Source organism: Rutidosis leptorrhynchoides, chromosome 2 (genome assembly GCF_046630445.1).
Source record: "Rutidosis leptorrhynchoides isolate AG116_Rl617_1_P2 chromosome 2, CSIRO_AGI_Rlap_v1, whole genome shotgun sequence".
Taxonomy (NCBI): Eukaryota; Viridiplantae; Streptophyta; class Magnoliopsida; order Asterales; family Asteraceae; genus Rutidosis; species Rutidosis leptorrhynchoides.
In genome coordinates this window covers 661,742,519-661,765,561 of record NC_092334.1, presented here as the reverse complement: position 1 = coordinate 661,765,561, position 23,043 = coordinate 661,742,519, and the positions used below count along the sequence as shown (strand labels likewise).

Below are 23,043 nucleotides of genomic sequence, written 5' to 3'. Positions count from 1 at the left end.
ATAATTCTGGTTTTGATTGTAAATCGGTCTTGGCTGTTGATAATTATTCTGATAATTATTTCCAGGCCTTTGGTTTATGTATGAAATATTCTCTCTTTGTTCCATTGTTAATTCAATACTGAGACAATCTTTTGTCAAATGTGGTCCTCCACACTGCTCACAACTAATTCGTATTGAGTGAATATCTTTAGTCATCTTTTCCATTCGTCTCTCCACAGCATCTATCTTTGCGGAAATGGAATCTAAGTCATGGCTAGAATCGGCTATAGCTGCTTTAGATGATCTAACGATGTCTTTTTCTTGGTGCCACTCATGTGAGTGGGAAGTAGTATTATCAATAATTTTGTAAGCATCAGTTTCGGTTTTCTTCATAATAGAACCTCCAGCTGCTATATCTATGTCTTTTCTTGTAGTGATGTCGCATCCTTGGTAGAATATTTGTACTATTTGACAGGTGTCTAAACCATGTTGCGGACATCCTCTTAACAACTTTTCATATCTAGTCCACGCCTCATATAGAGTTTCATTTGGTTTCTGTGTGAACGTAACAATTTCTGCTTGAAGTCTTACGGCTTTAGATGCAGGAAAGAATTGTTTAAGAAATTTGTCAACTAAAACGTCCCATGTATCGATCGCCCCTTCAGGTAACGATTCCAACCAATCTTTGGCTTCTCCCTTTAAAGTCCAGGGAAATAACATGAGATATATCTGTTCATCCTCCACTTCTCGGATTTTAAATAGTGTGCAGATCCTATTAAAGGTACGTAGATGTTCATTTGGATCTTCCTTCGGCGCACCACTAAATTGGCATTGATTAGTCACCATGTGTAGAATTTGTCCTTTGATTTCATAATCTGGCGCATTAATGTCTGGATGAGTAATTGCGTGACCTTGGCCAGTGCGTTTAGCTCTCATTCGGTCTTCCATACTTAAAGGTTCCAGATTCTCCATAATTGAATTTGTTGAATCGGTATCACTAGATGATTCTGATTTAATGGTTCGCTCCTCAACAATCTCTGTTTGAATAATTGGTGGCTCCGGAGGAAAGTTTAATGGTTCAGGATCTACGAACCGTTCCTGAATATTTTCCGGATTCTCAATTGTGAGGTCGGGTTCAAAAAATGGATTATCGGAAATTTGAACTGAAGTACTTGGTCTACTGGATGACGATTCTAAAGAAAAATCAACGGCGGTTATATTTGCTAAATGTCTTGATCTAGTTACAGGTGGTGAACGTACAAAAGGTGGTGAACGTCTTGCTCGGTGCATTCACTGAATATCCTATTAGTTTTAAAAAGGAAAGAAAAATTATAATAAGTTATCCAATCAATAGACTTTTCTGATTTTGCCCACGTTTCGAATAACCAAAAGATGCAGCAGAGGGGCAGGATTCGTTTGGTCTCAATATAATTGAGGACTGTTTGGCTCCAATAACCCGGTCCACGTACAAATCCAACTATTACTACGAACCAGAAAATTTTGATGTCTATCAATTTAACCACTCAAAATAAATTTTCGTAATTTTAAGAAATTTAGATAAGAAGTAGAATAAAAATCTATGTCCTAAAACTAGAATAGCGAGAAATAAGAAAGAAAAAGAGTTCGTCGAAAAAGGTCGAAAAAGAAAAATGGTTGAAAAATAAAAGGTGACGAAAAAATAAAAGAAACTTATAAAACTTAAAAATACTTGACTAACCTAACCTTATTACTACAACTAACTTAAAATTATAATCGCAAATTGAAATTACTAATTGGAATGATAATTGATACATAGGTAAAAGTCGTCTAAAAATATTAAAGCTTACAGGAAAAACTAAATCCCAAATGGAAATAACTTAAAAAGAAACTAAAACTTAAAAAGGCGTCGCAAAATTCTAAAGCACCTAAATCTTAGTCTAAAGAAAAAGCACTTAAGGAATTTTACGGCAAAGCCTAAAAATCTAGGAGTAAAAATAACTATAGCAAAAACTAAGTTTAAAACTAAATATGAGCTAAAATACAAATATTATGCTACAACGATTAAAAAGTGACAAAATATAAAAATATACAAAAAGTTGTAAAAAGTACAATTTTTATAAAAATATTATTTTTATATTATTTAATTAATAAAACTATTAGTTTAATATTTTAATTAAACTAATTAAACAAAATAATAATAAAAACTAAAATTAATACTTAATTAAAACCTAATTAGGGTTTTATATTAATAATTATAATATAATCCGTAATTAATGTGAAATTAGGGTTCTGTCAGCGTGTCAGAGCAGCTCCGCGACTTGCGGTATTCAAAGCTTCAAACCCCGCGAGTCGCGGGGTTCCAAAATTCAGCTGACAGGTTATTTAAATTCGACGCGTTTTTCTTTATTTATTTAATTTTTTTTTTGTTTTTAATTTTTTCTGTTAAAAAAAAAATATGTGTATAAAAACTTATATTTTAAAAACTTAAATAAAATAGAACTACTTTATAATTTTAATAAATAAAATGCTTAAAACTAGATTTATATATATATATTTTTTATGTTTTTAAATAAAAACAAAATACTTAAATAAAACTTATGTTTTTATAAAATAAAAATAAAGAAACTTTATAAAACTTAAATATTTAACAAAATCTTAAAAATACTTATATTTTTGTTTTTCTTTTTATATTTTCGAATATTTAAAACGTATTTTTACAAAAGCGACTTTTAATAGAAGTAAACTAAAAATCTCTTTTTTTTTTTAATATATATTAGCGTTGCGCTTCCGGCGTTTAGAAAGAATCCCCGGCAGCGGTGCCAAAAATACTTGATGCGGTAGCGAAGTGGTATAAAATACTATTAAATTTTTGCAGGAAATACTATTAAATACGATACAATTTTACACAAGATATTTTTTTATTTATAGAATGGATATACTTAAACCTTGCTACAACACTTATATGCAGTGTACCTAATCGTACAGTAGTGTAGTTTTTAGTAAGTCCGGTTCGTTCCACAGGGAAAATCTTTAAACAAAGCTTAACGCTATATTAGTTTACTTTTATAAAAATACAAATATATATATATATATAAGTAATATTATTATTATAAAGGGGGGTTTTTACCGTTTAATGACCGGTTTGTCGATTTTAAAACTTTAGTCGCAGTTAAAACCAAATGTAAAATATTAAAAATGAATACAAGACTTAAATTAAAGCATAAAGTAAATAACGATAATGAAATTGCGAATAATAAAAGTGCGATAGAATAAACTTGTGATAATTAAAAGTACGATAATTAAAAGTGCAATTAAATACAATAATAATAAAAATGCGATATTTAGAAGTGCAATTAAATATAAAATAAAGAAAATTAAATATGAAATAAAAGAATTATGCTTATTTAAACTTCCGTAATCATGATGTTTGACGTGTTGATTTTTGTTTTATGCCCATGGGTTAATTGTCCTTTGTCCTGGATTATTTAATATGTCCGTCTGGTTTTTGTCCATAACAGTCCATCAGTCATAAATATAAAATGCGAGTGTCCTCGTCAAATTATCCTTATACCCGAAGTTAAATATTCCAACTAATTGGGGACTTAAACTGTAACAAGATTTTAATACTTTGTTTAATAATTACACCAGGATGTCGACTGAGTGTAACCCAAGGTTTTAATATTTTGTTATCAATTATACCAAGTGTCCTTGTACATAATTTCACCCCTGTTTTAATTATTCTAGTGGCTATTAATCCATTCCCGTGTCCGGTTAAATGAACGATTATTCGTTGGTATAAATACCCCGCCCATCGTGTCCGATCGAGTGTATATGGTAATTTATAGGGACTCCCAATTGTAAATCTTTATATTAACATTAACAAACTATCATTTAGTTAAACAAATATAAAGCCCATTAATAGCCCATAGTCTAATTTCCACAAGTGTCGTTCTTTTGTCCAAACCCCAATTATGGTACAAAGCCCAATTACCCAATTTTAGTAATTAGCCCAACATCATGATTACTTCGTTTTAAATAAGCATAATAATAACTTAGCTACGAGACATTAATGTAAAAAGGTTGAACATAACTTACAATGATTAAAAATAGCGTAGCGTTACACGGACAGAATTTCGACTTACACCCTTACAATATTCGCTAACATAACCTTATTATTAGAATTATAATTAAAATTAAAATTAAAATATAAATTATAAATATAAATATATCGTATGAATGAGGAGAAAAAAGATGATGATTTGCGATCAGAATTCGGTTGCTTTTATAGGAAAATTCAACTTTTGGGGCTCCGCGACTCGCGGTGAAATACTCTTCAAACTCCGCGAGTCGCGGAGAATGAAATTACAGCTCAGTCCCTTTGGAGTCTTTCTTGCCGACGGTTTTTATTATTTATTATAATATATAAATAATTATAAGAATTATTTAAATATTATATTATATTTATGTGCATAGTTGACTTGTAATTTTTAGTCCGTTGCGTCGAGCGTTGAGAGTTGACTCTAGTCCCGGTTCCGGATTTTCGAACGTCCTTGCGTACAATTTAATATCTTGTACTTTGCGTTTTGAATCTTGTACTCTTGTAATTTCGAGACGTTTCTTATCAATAATTGGAACCTCTTTGATTGTCTTTTGTACTTTTGAGCTTTTTGGTCGTTTGCGTCTTCAATTCGTCGAATCTGTCTTTTGTCTTCACCTTTTATTATTTAAACGAATATCACTTGTAAATAGAACAATTGTAACTAAAAGCTTGTCTTTCTTGAGGAATAATGCTATGAAATATATGTTCGTTTTTAGCATTATCAATAATATTAATAATAATAATAATGTTAATAATATTTATAAATGATAAAAATTATTAGATATAGTGTTAATAATAATACTAATAATAATAACATCATTACTATAACAAATTTATATTAATACATAATTGTAAAAATAAAGTATTACAATTCTTTCATATGATATATGATATATATATTATTACATACACATTTATATATATACATATCTATACACAATTAATTGTTCGTGAATCGTTGAGAATAGTCACAGTGTAAATGAATATATTTAAAATAGTTCAAAATTTTTGAGACTCAACATTATAGACTTTGCTTATCATGTCAAAATTAAATAAGAATTAAGTTTAAATCTGATCAGAAATCTCTGGGTCGTCACATTAGAGATTACATAATCGCCATGAAGAACGAAGATAATTGATGTAGAACGGTACGTAGAATGGTGATTATATTCGAGGTACAGAATAAGATGTTGAGGCATGGATTGTTGATGGTACTGGTTATGTTGCTGGTGCTGCTGATGGTGGTACTGTTGCTGTCGGTGCTACAAGTGTTGTTGGTGCTGAGGTTGGTGATGATGTTGGTGTAGTAAGTATATCTTGTAGATCACGCACCATTCTTGTCAGGGTTTCTATCCTACCCTCTATCATTTCTATCCATCCACTCATCTGATTCGATAGATCTTGATTATCAATTCGAAGTTCCCTAACTTCTTCTAATATTCCCCTTCGATTGGTATTCGGGAGTAGAGGTTGAATATTTTCTGAAATTGCAGTAATGCGACCTTCGAGGTGGAAAACTTTAGCAATAAGGGTGAATACAGTGTTGCGCATAGGTTCACCAGTGAGTACATCGTTTTCTCCGATGTTAGGAGGTAAGTTTGGTTCGCGGTAGGGCTCGCCTTCTTCATTTCTCCATCGAGTGAGTAAGTCTCGGACCCACCCCCATCTCCTCCAGAAAGAAAAATAGCTAAATGGTGGAGGCACTTCGGGTTCATTGACTTCGGAGTCTACTTCAATACGCATCTCGAAATTGCTTCCGAAACTAATGGAATCCAAGCTAGGTGTAGGATCCATCTATTATGATCAGTTAGAGGATTTTTGATATGAAATGATTTTCGGTTATCGGGTAATATTCTAATTATATAGAATATCTAATATAGTACAGAAGATCCCGTAGATCACGGAGGAAATTAAGGAAACGTGTCAGATAAAGTCTACAGTAACAGATACGCTAAGATATGAATTTTGTCTATACACTATTCATGTAGTCAATGCAGTAAAATGTGTCTAGACTAAGAATATTGAGCAGGAAATTTCCTAAGGATGATAAGCGGATGATTTTCGACAAAAATGATAAGTAAAACTTTTGACATGCAGACACGGTCGAAGTCCAGACTCACTAATGCATCTAAACAACTATCAGGTAGACACACTAATGCAAGACCTGGTTCGCTAAGACCATCGCTCTGATACCAACTGAAGCGACCCCCCCTAATCCATCCGGATGAAGTCCATATCGATTAGAAACGATTCACAACAGTTGATTACATCGCGAGGTACTTGACCTCTATATGATACATTTTACAAACATTGCATTCGTTTTTGAAAAGACAATCTTTCATTACATCGAAAGTTGACGGCATGCATACCATTTTATAATATATCTAACTATAATTAACTTAATAATAATCTTGATGAACTCAACGACTCGAATGCAACGTCTTTTGAAATATGCCATGAATGACTCCAAGTAATATCTTTAAAAATGAGCAATTGCACAGCGGAAGACTTCTTTCATACCTGAGAATAAACATGCTTTAAAGTGTCAAACAAAAGGTTGGTAAGTTCATTAATTTAACATAAATAATCATTTCCATCATTTTAATAGACCACAAGATTTTCATTTCTCATAAATATACGCCCCATGCATAGAGACAAAAAAATATCATTCATATAGATTGAACACCTGGTAACCGACGTTAACTTAATGCATAGAATATCCCCAAAACAGAACCTCTCGTCTGTATAATAATCTCGAAGTACTAAAGCATTCGTACCCCGAATGGGACTTGTCAAGGTCCATAGATCTATCTTTAGGATTCGCGTCAATCAGGGGCCATTTCTCTAAATTCTTAGGTTACCAGACTTGAAGGGCGATATTCGGTTTAATAATCCAACCATATAATGTAGTTTTTGATCACTTGTGTCTATTTCGTAAAATATTTATAAAAGCAGCGCATGTATTCTCAGTCCCAAAAATATATATTGCAAAAGCATTTAAAAAGGGAGCAAATGAAACTCACTATACTATATTTTGTAGTAAAAATACATATGACGACATTGAATAATGCATGGTTGGCCTCGGATTCACGAACCTATATCAAGTATATATATATTAACACATTGTAATATTAATCAACTAAGTTTATGTATATATATATATATATATATATATATATATATATATATATATATATATATATATATATATATATATGATTATATTAATTCTTATAATTCATTATAATACTTATACGATATATATATTCTACTAAATGTTATATTAATATAAGTAATATTATATTAGTTAATATATTAGAATCTAATATTAGTGCACTTATGATATATGTAATAAATATATACTTTCATATAAATACCTTTTGTTTGTAAAAATAATAATTATAAATATAAGGATAATAATAATAATACTCCATTTGAATCTTAATTATAATTTTATCATTTTTCATATTAACATTTATTCATTTTTATGATTCTTAACTTTATAATTGTCACCTAAACAATATCATTGAAACTTTTATTTTCATAATCATACTAATTCTAATAATAATGATGACGATAATACTAATACTTAATAATGATACAAATAATAATAGCAATAACAATATTCATGGTAACAATAATAATAATAATCCTAATAATAATTAGTAATTAGTAATAATAATAATAATAATAATAATAATAATAATAGTAATAATATAAATGATAATAATAAACTACCTCTTATCAAGCTTTAAGAAAAAAAATATGTGCCATCAACCAGGTTCGAACCCGAGACCATCTGCTCAAACAACATCACCTCAAACCATTACGCCATTTTAGTTTTTCTGATTATATCTCTCCCCAGATTTATATAAACCGTATTATGTATTCCCATATTTATCATCTTCTTCCTCATAACCAAATTGATTCCAAATAATTAAACCTTATCTAAAACGATTATAGAATTGTGTATGCAAAACAGAAAACGATTTCTTGTGATTATTTGAATTGAGAAGAAGAAAAAAAAAATTAAAAGAGGACAGTTTCTTGTTGCTCGACGTCTGCATAAACAAAAAAAAATATTGATTCCTCTTATACGAACGTAATAGACAAAGATTAAAACACAAAGTATATTTCAATTCAATCCTAGAAACTTTTGACATCATCAATTTAATTGAAATCTTCAAAACGAATCCGAATTTCACCAAGAACAAAAGTGTTGACTTTTTGTGAAATAACTTTGACTCTTCGATTTAACAATCAAATTGTGGAATTAGAGGCTGGAAATTTACAGGTAGATCAATTGAGCGACTCTTATCACCTCTGCATTTATAGATTTTGCTGAGTGATCCTCAATTGATCTATTGATAAAAAAAATTGGCACGTACAGGGGAAAAGAAGAAAGAAAGGAAGAAAATAAAAAAAATAAATTTGTTTTTAAATCTTGCAGCTATAACGATATACCTATAGGGATTAAAATGATTGATAAAGAAGTAAAAAAAAAATTGATAGGTATTGTATGTAGGGTTCGACAAGGAGTCACGGAGTAGAAGAAAACAGAAGATGGAAACAAATATCAGATTGTAAGGTATATACGCGTTTTTTTTATATTTACATTTAATATATATAATAATAATAATATTAATAATAATAACACTAAGTAATATTAATAATAATAGTAACAATAAATAATAATAATAATAATACTGATAATGGTAGTATAAATATGATATTATTTATGATAATAATAATATATTGTATTATTTATAATAATAATGATATCCAAAAAAATATAATGATTTTTAGTGATAATGATAATAAAAATTCTAAAATAATAATAATTATAATGTAACAAATTTCATGTATCAATTTATATCTATGTATTATCATTTTAATAATATTAATAATACTGATATTAATACTAATATTAATATTTATATCTTAATGAAAGTATATATTTTAACTATATTTTAACTTGTATTTACATATATTAATATTACTTTTTATTAGTTATGTAATATCATAATACATATATAATATCATACATTGAATATTTAATATATATATATATATATATATATATATATATATATATATATATATATATATATATATATCAATATACATACAATCAATAATTATGTACCCCAATCATTTGTATATGTATATATATATATATATATATATATATATATATATATATATATATATATATATATATAGATACTTCAACAACTACACATTTAATTATATTTTAAATATCTAGTAAATAAATGTATTAATTATATATATATATTGAACAAATAAATCTCAGGGTATAACATTATACATTAAATACTTCAAATTATATTTCGAATTATTATTTAAATATACATACACACATATCTATTTACAATTAATTGTTCGTGAAGCGTCGAGAGCAGTCGAAGGTCAATTGAATATATGAACATCGTTCTAAAATTTTCTAGACTTCTATATTACAGACTTTACTTATCGTGTCGGAAACATATAAATATTAAGTTTAAATTTAGTCAAAAATTCCCGGGTCATCACAATTATTATCAATTTGATTATTTTAAGTATTATTATTATCATTATTATTTTTACTGATATCATGCTGTTTGTATTATTATTGATATGATCATTTGAAATATTTAATAAGACTATAATTATTATTAAACTTACTACTATCATTAAAAATATTATTTTTACTAAACTATCATTTTTACTTTATAATTACTAGTGAAACTATCATTTTAACAAATAAATCTTTTGTATAATATATATACTTATTACATATACTAGGATTATATTATTATTTCATATAACAAACTAATGATATTTCATGAATACAATACTAATCACATATATAGGTATATAGGAATATTAATATAACTAAATGTATAAATATTAACCATTATAATTATATATACACAAAATCAATATATGCAATAACATATAAAACATTATATAAGTATACGTTTTAAAATGAAATTTGGTATAAATTCTATATAACTATAAATATATAAATAATACATAATAATAAGTGAAATTTTGTGATTTACACTATATGTATTAATAAATATACAACTTATATAGGTTCGTGAATCTGAGGCCAGCCTTGCATTGTCAATGTCGTCATATGTATTTTTACTACAAAATACAGTATGGTGAGTTTCATTTGCTCCCTTTTTAAATGCTTTTGCAATATATATTTTTGGGACTGAAAATACATGCGCTGCTTTTATAAATACTTTATGAAATAGACACAAGTGATCGAAACTACATTATATGGTTGGATTATCAAACCGAATATGCCCCTTTTTAGCTTGGTAGCCTAAGAATTGGTGTTTATTATAATTGCCACCAATTGACGCGAATCCTAAAGATAGATCTATGGGCACTAACAAGCCTCAGTCAGAGAATTTGAACTGCTTTAGTACTTCGATTTATCATGTCCGATGAGAGTCCCGGAATGATGGAGATATTCTATATGCATCTTGTTAAGGTCGGTTACCAGGTGTTCACCATATGAATGAATTTTAATTCACGAGTTACGCGTGACAATATATGAAATCTTGTGGTCTATTAAAATTATGGAAATGAATGATTATGATAAACTAATGAACTCACCAACCTTTTGGTTGACAATTTAAAGCATGTTTATTCTCAGGTATGAAAGAAATCTTCCGCTGTGCATTTGCTCATATTAGAGATATTACTTGGAGTCATTCATGACATATTTCAAAAGACGTTCCATTCGAGTCGTTGAGTTCATCAAGATTATTATTAAGTCAATTATAGTTGGATATATTATGAAATGGTATGCATGCCCTCAACTTTTGATGTAATGAAAGTTTGTCTTTTAAAAACGAATGCAATATTTGTAAAATGTATCATATAGAGGTCAAGTACCTCGCGATGTAACCAAATGTAATGTATTCGTCCAGATGGATTAGGACGGGTCGTCTCAGTGTCTTAGTGTTATTGTGCTGCCTTTACTATCAGCACAAAATAATTGAAGATTAAAGGGTTCTTCGCAGCCAGCAGAAGGATGGTGTTGACCCAGTAGAAGATCATAGAAGAACCATCACTTAGACGAATTATGTTCATCAAAGACATAATTGTTTCTTGTGTTTACTACATCAAGCGTGCTATTTAACTGACACCGAAGACTAAGTTGAAGAGAAAATGACAACAATCGATGGATGACAAGTCACCTTACAAGACAATAGTGGAATGCAAAAGTGTATCAGATGCGCATTTCATGTATACATTTTGTTAACATACTGGGAACACAATATTCTATTTGTTTATTCACATAGTGTGTCCATCCATTTTGGGTTATTCCTGAATTAGCTTCAAACCAAAAAAAGTCCAAGCGACTTCTGATTTAGTTGTCTGCTGAAGTACAAACATTCTTTGAACCAACGGACAATAGAACATTACCTAGTTGGTTAATAGAGTCTCTATAAATAAGAAAGTTCACAAATGTAAATTTTTAGTGGTGTGAGTTTTTATCAAGTCTGTAAAAGTTTGTATATGCTTTCAGTGTGTCTGAACTATCAAGGTGTAATCTATTCTGCTCTAAAATAATAACGATTATTTGTGATTATTTAAGTCGGCCTCCTCCTATTCGCTTTGGGAGGATATTAGTGATAAGCATGAATAGTATTAGCCCAGAAGCTTCTGGTTGTAATCTATTGTTCGTATTTATATTACTATATATACTAAGATAATTCTTATCGGTCCGTGGTTACCCCGCCGTTGGCCTCCGTGAATGATTGGCGCCGATATTAGCAATGGGTGGTTGGTCCGCCGTTGCTTGACCCGTGAAGCTTATAGTCGTTCAACGACATTTTGGAACACGAAGCAGCCGTTGCAAATTAAACAAATTAAATATACAAACAATAAATTAAATATACAAAACGATTCATCCGCTAGAGGCTCAATGATATTTTCGTTGATGAAGCCGACCAGAGAAATAGGTGAATGCAGCGGCGACGGTTTTTTCTCGCCGGACATGTGAACTTCGGTGCACTTGTTGCTCTACAAGGCTTCAGTTTGTAAATCGATTATAATCTACTTTTTTGTATACCATTGAATTGAGTTGTATACCTTGTTAATCGGTGGAAAAATTGAATCTGGGTAAGAAATTGAGTAATAAAGGAAGGTGGGGGAAGAGAAAGTAACGAATGATGATGGGCATTTCAACAGATAAGATATACATATATATATATATATATATAAAATATACAATAATAATAATAATAATAATAATAATAATAATAATAATAATAATAATAATAATAAGTAAAATAAATTTAATATAAAAAATAGAGGTGGGATCAAGTGATGGGTACGTCATGGATGTTAGCATTTAGTGGTTGATTAGTGATGAGAAGAAGGTGTTGATGTGGCGCTGATGTGGCAGTCAGTAATCCCATGACGGACCGTCATGGATGTTAGCATTTAGTGGTTGATTAGTGATAAGCCCCTGCCGCATCGCGCGGGCCGGATCGGGACTAGTTATATATTATAATTATACAAACTCTTTGTATAAACGCCAACAATGCTTAAGGTAAAAAATGAAAATAATAAGATAGATAAGGGAACAAAAATGAAAATAATCTCCAATTTTCCTATTCCCTCGCCCATTGTCCGTTTTATCCCCCTATTTGAATTTCCAATTCCAATATGTTCAAACCTAACGTTCACTCCTTCACTCGCTCCCAAAACCACAGAGCTAGGGTTTCAAATCTTCACATATTATCATCGATGTTATCCTCTTTGTTATCCTTTGATTTCTTACATGTTCTTCGCAGAGGTATTTGCTGTTGTTTCTGCTGTTTCACAGTCAAAGATGATCATCATCCTCAGGTTAATCGCAAGGTTAGGTTTCGAAATTGAAGTCATGATTGATTCGAATTCCGTACAAATTGTTACTGATTATGACATCTGGTTTTCAGGAGCCTGTTGATGATTATGCGGCTAACAATTGCTTGTGGTCGGTGCTGGTTACCGAAGGTGAGGATCACTGATCTGATTTATTGTACTTTATAATGGTGTTTTTGAATGAGTTATCATCATATGATTCATCTAATTGCTGATGTTATGATGATTCGATAATATTAGCTCGAAATGATATTACTGTGTTTTTAGGTTTTTTAAGTTGATTGTTACTAGAGGAATGATTTATTGACTAGAAAATTGTTATGGTATGTTACATATATGCATCGTATTTGTTATGTATCTAACAGATATGCAATGATTCCTGAGGTTATTAGAATTACTGTAAATGATTATATGTTTATAGATAATAGACTATATATTTTTAACTAAATTACTGTAAATGATTTTTTTATTTATAGATTATATATTTAACTAAATAAATTGTTGCTTGAGAAATAATTTGTTCATTAGGAGATGTTTTATGTTTGTAATGAATGTGCATGTTATTGCTGAGTATCTGTTGATTACCTATCAGGGTTGCCTTTTGTTAAAGGGGACGATACCCTTAGAGAACCTTACTGATAAAACAGATTGTTATTTACAACATACTTTGGGGCTTTTTTTGTTTGATGATAAAACATACTTTTGGGGCTTGGGCATGCCCAAAGGGGAATTTAAAGGACTTCTCAACCAATACATGTTGAAACACTATCAAATTATACCAATATATATCCAAAACATACCCTATTCCATCTCTTTTCCTATAACCAAAATCTTGTACAATTTGCCAACACTAAGGACTGACACTGACAGAATTGTAAAATCTCCTGACTAGGCTGACGAGTCGGATTTGAGGACTAGTCTGACCCGGTCAAAGTTGTGGGTCAACGCTGGTCAACTAATTAAATTCGGTCAAAAGTCGGATTTAGTCGGTAAAAATCGAATTTGTTCGGTCAAAACCGGTCAAAGTCAAAGTTGTTCAAAAGATGACTAGTCCCTGACTTGGCGGATTACTCCATACTCCGGGCCGACTAGTCCCCGACTAGCAACTTTTACAACCTTGACGATTTAAGGGTAAAATGATCATGGAAACCTCAACTTGTGGCGTCTGATCCATCATTCTTCGATATTTCAAACTCTTCCTACTGTTTATTTTACCCTAATTTTATCTCCTTTTGTTGCAACATTTCAATTACTATTTTTATCTTTTATATGGATCTTTATGTAACCAGTTTGGCTATTAAGAGTCATATTGATCCATTCTTGCACTGCCCCAAGACCCATTCTAATCTATAATGATATGCCAGCATTTTTCTTTCATATCAAGCATCATCCCAAGATCTTTTGCATCCTTTCTTTGCTTCAAACATATCAGCCGCAAGCACAGCCAGAGAATCAGATTAATTGACCAGACCATAAACACTAATTCTATGACACAAAGACTTGGGATTTGACAGCAAGTCTCCCAAGTCTAGTCACCACCTGTGAGTGGTCATGACCATGGTAATCTGGATTATTTAAGAGGATCATTAACACCTGACCATGCCTTCATCATGTAAGAAAATTTACCACTACTCCCTTTAGCCAAAAATATCTACCACTACTCTTCTTTACAGGCTGTTTTTGCTCTGGAATATCCATCTCACCTCCCAACAAATAGCTAAACTCAAGGGAATCAATAAGGAATGAGACTAAAAAGGCTTTTAACTGACCCTATTTTTCACCAAAATTTTTAAAGTGTGCCTTGCATGATGACACCCCTTACCTATGCAATTGTTATACTTATGACCCAGACCACACCCATTACAGACTTGTGTATAAGTTCAAGTCCACTCAACGCTGACCAATCAATAACAGTAAACTTTTGACTTGGTGTGTTGGCCAGGCTAATAATTGCAATATCTACAACTCCCCGTTGTAGCTCCAAACCCAAACCATACCATCTACTGACACAGAGACCACATATCCATAAATGGAATATATGTTACAAGGCAGGCAAATCTATAACTGTTAATTTCTTATCAGTTTTACTAGTTCATTTTATCGGTGTTTCTGACGGAAAAACCAGCAGACGCTTGATTTGATTGTTGATTTTTCAGTGATTTTGTAATATACTTAACTGAGAACGATTTTATGTTTTTTGGTTACATTTCTAGTTCTTCAGGTTAAAGTGCTGCATGACATATAATTCTCTAAGTAGGAAATATGTTATGTAAGACATGTAAATAATATGTGTAGACAACTGATCAGCTATATATCAGTGGTTTTGAAGGAGATTTTTATCAGATACTTGATGTAATTGTTGATGACAGTGAATTACAGTTTTCTTGTTTTCAGATAATTTTTCATTTTTTTTAAAGTATTAAGTTAATTGTTGGATGAGAAGTGTGATTTTCATAGTGGGAAATACGTTATGTCTGTAGGAAATGTGAGTTCGTTGGTGATCTTATACTGATTAAAGTGTGTATGTTGTTCAGATGCAGATGGTGATCTGGCAGAATGTGAGGAAGGAAGATGTGGTATTCCAGAATCTCCGGCAGTGGATGATGAGCTCAGGGCTGAGGTAATTGTTTTTGTGATGTATATTAATATACCTAGCAATTGAGACCCATACTCTTAAATATGGGTCAAATGGGTCAAGCTTGCGGGTCAATTGGGTCTTTAAAAAAAAAATAAGGCCTGACAATGTAAACCAAACTTAAAAAAAGGTCATTCAACTCATAAATCAGCATCCAGTTGCTGAGAACTTTGATGGAAGTTGAATATTAACTTCCACATACTACTCAATGTTTGAATTAAAATTTCTTAAAGGGTTGATGATGATATCAAACAAGATTATTAGATCCATATCCTCATTTCAAGCAGGTAGAGAATGTAAATCTGTGTTGCTCATATGATTGTTTTTAATCTGGAAACAGGCAGCATTTCTTAAAGCTTGTGGCACCATACTTGAGACTCCACCTGAAATCCGGAAAACCGAGAAATTGACAGATTCACAACCCAAGTTTGGAGACACAGAATCAAAAATTCAATCATCGCTTCCAAACACTGCCACTGAAAATGAATCTGAGAAGAAACCTGATTTGTTGCAGTCTCCAATCAGACTTTTTGAAAAATCGGAGACTGAAACAGCTTATTATTCATCACATTCGTCAACCAGGTAATTCAAATTCATACAAATGCTTAATATTTAGTGAATATACTGGTTTTATTTATGTTGATCATTTTATAATAATAGTAGCTTAAAATCTGGTGTCCATATCTTACGTGGCCTACATAAATCCTCCAAATAATGAACTGCAATTTTACTTTGTGTATAAGATATAAGATGTGCTTTTCTGTTTGTAGCTTTTCATCTGGGAAATATACAGATAGCCGTGGTACCAGCTCGTCTGATGGTTCTGGGGTTGGACATGAAGATAAAGACACTCAATCAGTGAACTCTTTAGACTCACACACACCGATCGTTGCCACCACACAGCGTAAAACCAAATCTGTTCACTTTGAACACCAAACTGACAAGTTTTCCTTTTCTTCCGGAAGCTCCTCACCTAAAAATACCAAAGAATCCTTAAAGCCATATATTTCACCGTTTGATAACAACTTCTCAAAGCCTTCACCTTTCCCGACCCCCCTCAAACTAACCGATGATATGCAAACACCTGGCACAGTTTTCGGTTCGTATGCATATAACAATGAAAGCGGGAAGAATCAAAAGGTCAGAGTTCAGTATGTGTATTCAGGGATGACCAGTGAGAGAATCGCCCCGTTAAATGCACTAATCGAAGAAGAGTCTCATTCTGACATAGAAACCCCTGAATCGCAAGTGAAATTACCTAAAAGCAAGACTGAGATTGAGTCGAATGTCTGTCCGACTTTGTCATCATGGTTACCTCCTAAGTCAAACTATGAAGGCTGCGTTGACCAATCCCTGGTTACAGATTCCCCTGGTCGTCTTGACTTTGGTCAAACTCCTGAGGAGAGGCCTATACTGGGGGTGGTTGCTGCTAACTGGAATGCTGAAGAAACTTCTTTCACACCTAAGTTGTGGAATGGTAATGGTATCCCTAATACAACTAACAAGTACAAAGAGGTAAATTTGATTATTCTCTCGGACTATTATAACTTAGACAAATTCATGACTAATCATTAATAAATGTAATAATTATATGTATTTGTGAGTGTATAGGATCAGAAAGTTAATTGGCATGCCACACCATTTGAGAAAAGGTTAGAGAAGGCATTATCGGAAGAAAAGTTCATCCCTCAGAAGTAAGTCTTACATTTGTGGCCCTTTGTAACACCTTTTGATTCTTATGTTTTTCATAACTTGGAAGTAGTTTACATTTTTAATTTCAATATGTATACAGAAAGGAATCATCTTAATGTTCTGCTTATATTGTTATCTATAGATATGTAGATATATAGAAGATGAATCATCTTTGACAACTGGCATTCTTGGTTTGCAGGAAGCAACTTGAAGAGACATCAGGTCACATTGAATATTGACGAGAGAAAGAGGAACATTATAGGTGATGCTGGATTTGTGATCCAACCATTGTTGGTAATAAATTGCTTGTTTGCCTTGGTGTGAAAACTCGAATTTTTTTGGATTTTTTAAAAAGTTTAAGGGATCTTGAAACTTGAACACCATGAATGCATAAGTGTTTGCCCTATCATATACTTTAACTTGGTGACATTTGCTGCAACAGTTTTTGTTTATGCAGTAGATGAGTGTTTCAGGTTGGAACCTTACTGAACCCAGCCAAAACTGAAATATCATGGTCCATATTACACTACAAGAAAACTGCGTTCTTAGGACCCTTCGTCTGAGACCCCTGCGAAAAAGCGTCCTAAGCAACTAAAAATTGGGACGGGGTAATTCTTGGGGTCTCATAAGATATATGCAAAAGTAGTGGTGTCCTAAGCTAATAAAGTGGGGTTCTAAGAATAGGACACATAATTTTTGGGTTATATTATTGATACGCTTATAAATCTTTTTCCTAAAAAGCTGTTTAATATGACACAAAATTTGTTGGGGTCCTATTTTTTATAGGACACTTAGAAGGTGAGTCGCATGGTGTCATAAAATCTATATGATAGGACACATAATTTTTTGGTCCTATGATCTATTATCATAGGTGTTCATAGGACACTTGATATGTTCATAGGACACTTTATTTGTGAAGTCTTATTATAATGCAACGTGTTGGGTCACTTTTATAATAAGGTCACAAAAATAGGACGCTTAGGTATTTGAGGTCCTAATTATCATATGACTATATAGGACTCTTAAATTTGTGGTTGCATAAAAATGTACTTATAACGAAATCGCTATTGACGCGGCACGTTAATCATTGATTCCACAGTGAGGTTTTGACCTCTATATGATACGTTTTGATAAAATATTGCATTCATTAAAATAAGTGACTTTCTAAACATAGAAAGTTATAAACATGTGGGCGTGTGCTTAGGTATAAGCAAAACTCCGAAATACATAAGTCTTTAATTTACAGGTTGACATCACAGTCCAATTATTTATTACACAACGCAGTTTTATTTTGAATGCAATAAACTTTGTACAAAGCATGAGAGACTCCATGCAGGCAACAAGCACATCACAGCGGAAGCATTCTAAGGACCTGAGAATAAAACATGCTAAAAAGTCAACACGAATGTTGGTGAGTTATAGGTTTAATTGCTCGAGTCATAAACATATATAAAGATAGACCACAAGATTTCATCAAAAGTTTATCAATAGATTCTACGTAACAGAGCACCCTGGTAACTAAACTTAACGCTATAGTGATAATTACCCCATTCGTTTTAATACACGCAAACCAACGTGTCTTAAACTCAAATAACATACGTCCGTTAAAAGGCTAGCGCTCTAGCTCGGACGGGGATGTCAAGCCCTATGGATCCATATACAATTATTCGCGCCCACCAGTCCATATCCTATGTACTGGCAGCTACTAGTTACCAAAGCTAAGGGATTTTCGGTTTAACTCAGTGTAGAATTTAGTATGTACTTGTGTCTTATCGCGTTTAAAATAAATTGCATGTATTCTCAGCCCAAAAATATTTAAAGTATTTAAAAAGGGAGACTATAACTCACAGTTCAATATTGCGATTCAATATTGTAGGCAAATTGCGTAGACGTAATGATGGTAGACGACTGTATGGTTGGCCTTGGATTCAAGAACAATACCCCGAATAATACCCAATATTTCCTTAGCTTAAAGCGGTTTGAAACCCGAATTAAAACACCCTCGAATATACTTTATTATTATTAAACTTAAATTTAAAATTATAATTATAATATAAATATAAATAAATTACAGAAGAATGATTATGAAAAATTCGTCGAGCAAAACTGACCTTTTAGCAACATCGGCTTTCATACCTGGCCACCAAAAATGTTTCTTGAGATCCTTGTACATCTTCCCCGTTCCAGGATGTATTGAGTATCTGGTTTTATGAGCTTCTCTAAGTACCATTTCTCTCATGTCTCCAAATTTTGGTACCCAAATCCTTTCAGCCCTATACCGGGTTCCGTCTTCCCGAATATTAAGATGCTTCTCCGATCCTTTGGGTATTTCATCCTTTAAATTTCCCTCTTTTAAAACTACTTGTTGCGCCTCCTTTATTTGAGTAGTAAGGTTATTATGAATCATTATATTCATAGATTTTACTCGAATGGGTTCTCTGTCCTTCCTGCTCAAGGCATCGGCTACCACATTTGCCTTCCCCGGGTGGTAACGAATCTCAAAGTCGTAATCATTCAATAATTCAATCCACCTACGCTGCCTCATATTCAGTTGTTTCTGATTAAATATGTGTTGAAGACTTTTGTGGTCAGTATATATAATACTTTTGACCCCATATAAGTAGTGCCTCCAAGTCTTTAATGCAAAAACAACCGCGCCTAATTCCAAATCATGCGTCGTATAATTTTGTCCGTGAATCTTCAATTGTCTAGACGCATAAGCAATCACCTTCGTTCGTTGCATTAATACACAACCGAGACCTTGCTTTGATGCGTCACAATAAATCACAAAATCATCATTCCCTTCAGGCAATGACAATATAGGTGCCGTAGTTAGCTTTTTCTTCAATAACTGAAACGCTTTCTCTTGTTCATCATTCCATTCAAATTTCTTCCCTTTATGCGTTAATGCAGTCAAGGGTTTTGCTATTCTGGAAAAGTCTTGGATGAACCTTCTGTAGTAACCAGCTAGTCCTAAAAACTGGCGTATGTGTTTCGGAGTTTTCGGGGTTTCCCACTTTTCAACAGTTTCTATCTTTGCCGGATCCACCTTAATACCTTCTTTGTTCACTATGTGACCGAGGAATTGAACTTCTTCCAACCAAAATGCACACTTTGAAAACTTAGCGTACAATTCTTCCTTCCTCAATACTTCTAACACCTTTCTCAAATGTTCACCGTGTTCTTGGTCATTCTTTGAGTAAATAAGTATGTCATCAATGAAAACAATGACAAACTTGTCAAGGTATGGTCCACACACTCGGTTCATAAGGTCCATGAACACAGCTGGTGCATTAGTTAAACCAAACGGCATGACCATAAACTCGTAATGACCGTAACGTGTTCTGAAAGCAGTCTTTGGAATATCATCTTCTTTCACCAGCATTTGATGATACCCGGAACGTAAGTCAATCTTTGAATAAACAGACGAGCCTTGTAGTTGATCAAATAAGTCGTTGATTCTCGGTAGTGAGTAGCGGTTCTTGATGGTAAGTTTGTTCAACTCTCGGTAGTCGATACACAACCTGAATGTACCATCTTTCTTCTTGACAAACAAAACAGGAGCTCCCCACGGTGATGTGCTTGGTCGAATGAAACCACGCTCTAAAAGTTCTTGTAATTGGCTTTGCAGTTCTTTCATCTCGCTGGGTGCGAGTCTGTAAGGAGCACGAGCTATTGGTGCAGCTCCTGGTACAAGATCTATTTGAAATTCAACGGATCGATGTGGGGGTAATCCCGGTAATTCTTTCGGAAATACATCGGGAAATTCTTTTGCAATGGGAACATCATTGATGCTCTTTTCTTCAGTTTGTACTTTCTCGACGTGTGTTAGAACAGCATAGCAACCTTTTCTTATTAGTTTTTGTGCCTTCAAATTACTAATAAGATGTAGCTTCGTGTTGCCCTTTTCTCCGTACACCATTAAGGGTTTTCCTTTTTCTCGTATAATGCGAATTGCATTTTTGTAACAAACGATCTCTGCTTTCACTTCTTTCAACCAGTCCATACCGATTATCACATCAAAACTCCCTAACTCTACTGGTATCAAATCAATCTTAAATGTTTCGCTAACCAGTTTAATTTCTCGATTCCGACATATATTATCTGCTGAAATTAATTTACCATTTGCTAATTCGAGTAAAAATTTACTATCCAAAGGCGTCAATGGACAACTTAATTTAGCACAAAAATCTCTACTCATATAGCTTCTATCCGCACCCGAATCAAATAAAACGTAAGCAAATTTATTGTCAATAAGAAACGTACCCGTAACAAGCTCCGGGTCTTCCTGTGCCTCTGCCGCATTAATATTGAAAACTCTTCCGCGACCTTGTCCATTCGTGTTCTCCTGGTTCGGGCAATTTCTAATAATGTGGCCCGGTTTTCCACATTTATAACAAACTACATTGGCATAACTTGCTCCGACACTACTTGCTCCGCCATTACTCGTTCCGACACCATTTGTTCCTTTCGTTCTATTAACCCCTGGTCCGTAGACCTCACACTTCGTCGCGCTATGACCATTTCTTTTACACTTGTTGCAAAATTTGGTGCAGAACCCCGAGTGATACTTTTCACACCTTTGGCATAGCTGCTTCTGATTGTTGTTATTATTGCGGTTATTATTGTTGTTGGGATGATTGTTGTAGTTGTTGTTGTTATTGTTGTTGTTGTTGTTGTTGTTGTTGTTGGACCGTTTGTTGTAGTTGCGATTGATGTTGCGATTGTTGGGATAATTGTTGCGATTATTGTTGTAATTGCTGTTGTTGTTGTATTGGTGATTCTTATCACCGTTTTCCTCCCACTTTCTTTTGACTTGCTTCACATTGGCCTCTTCAGCAGTCTGTTCTTTAATTCTTTCTTCAATCTGGTTCACTAGTTTGTGAGCCATTCTACATGCCTGTTGTATGGAGGCGGGCTCGTGTGAACTTATATCTTCTTGGATTCTTTCTGGTAATCCTTTCACAAACGCGTCGATCTTCTCTTCCTCATCTTCGAATGCTCCCGGACACAATAGGCACAATTCTGTGAATCGTCTTTCGTACGTGGTAATATCAAATCCTTGGGTTCGTAACCCTCTAAGTTCTGTCTTGAGCTTATTGACCTCGGTTCTGGGACAGTACTTCTCGTTCATCAAGTGCTTAAATGCTGACCACGGTAGTGCGTACGCATCGTCTTGTCCCACTTGCTCTAGATAGGTATTCCACCATGTTAATGCAGAACCTGTGAAGGTATGCGTAGCGTACTTTACTTTGTCCTCTTCAGTTCACTTACTTATGGCAAACACCGATTCGACCTTCTCGGTCCACTGTTTCAATCCGATCGGTCCTTCGGTTCCATCAAATTCCAAAGGTTTGCAGGCAGTGAATTCTTTGTAGGTGCATCCTACATGATTTTCTGTACTGCTAGATCCAAGGTTATTGTTGGTATGTAGCGCAGCCTGTACTGCGGCTATGTTTGAAGCTAGAAAAGTACGGAATTCCTCTTCATTCATATTCACGGTGTGTCGAGTAGTCGGTGCCATTTCCTTTAAAATAGTCAAATGGAACAAGTTAATCATACAGAATATTAAGAGTAGTTAATAGTATTTCGTAGCATAATATGAACTCATTTATAAAAGCTTTTTCTTCATATTAGCGTTTTATAAGTTTAAATTCGGGTAGTACCTACCCGTTAAGTTCATACTTAGTAGTTAATATACAATTCAACTACTACAATTCTATATGAAAAACTGATTATAATAATATTTCGCGTTCAAACTTTT

General features: G+C 32.8%; 1 protein-coding gene across 1 annotated transcript; it reads left to right on the top strand.

Moving 5' to 3' along the window:
* The first annotated feature begins 12,835 nt into the window (after window positions 1-12,835).
* On the top strand, window positions 12,836-17,611 carry LOC139890212 (protein JASON-like). Its single transcript, XM_071873108.1, has 7 exons — window positions 12,836-12,949; window positions 13,027-13,084; window positions 15,487-15,572; window positions 15,928-16,169; window positions 16,358-17,102; window positions 17,199-17,281; window positions 17,479-17,611. The coding sequence occupies exons 1-7, from the start codon at window positions 12,836-12,838 to the stop codon at window positions 17,516-17,518; spliced, it is 1,368 nt and encodes a 455-aa protein (XP_071729209.1). The 3' UTR covers window positions 17,519-17,611.
* Window positions 17,612-23,043: the final 5,432 nt, after the last annotated feature.

Coding starts and splice junctions, on each gene's coding strand:
- LOC139890212 (XM_071873108.1), top strand. CDS start 12,836: ATGTTATCCTCTTTGTTATCCTTTGATTTCTTACATGTTCTTCGCAGA. Junction 15,573..15,927: donor ATGATGAGCTCAGGGCTGAG/GTAATTGTTTTT, acceptor ATCTGGAAACAG/GCAGCATTTCTTAAAGCTTG. Junction 17,282..17,478: donor GAAAAGTTCATCCCTCAGAA/GTAAGTCTTACA, acceptor CTTGGTTTGCAG/GAAGCAACTTGAAGAGACAT.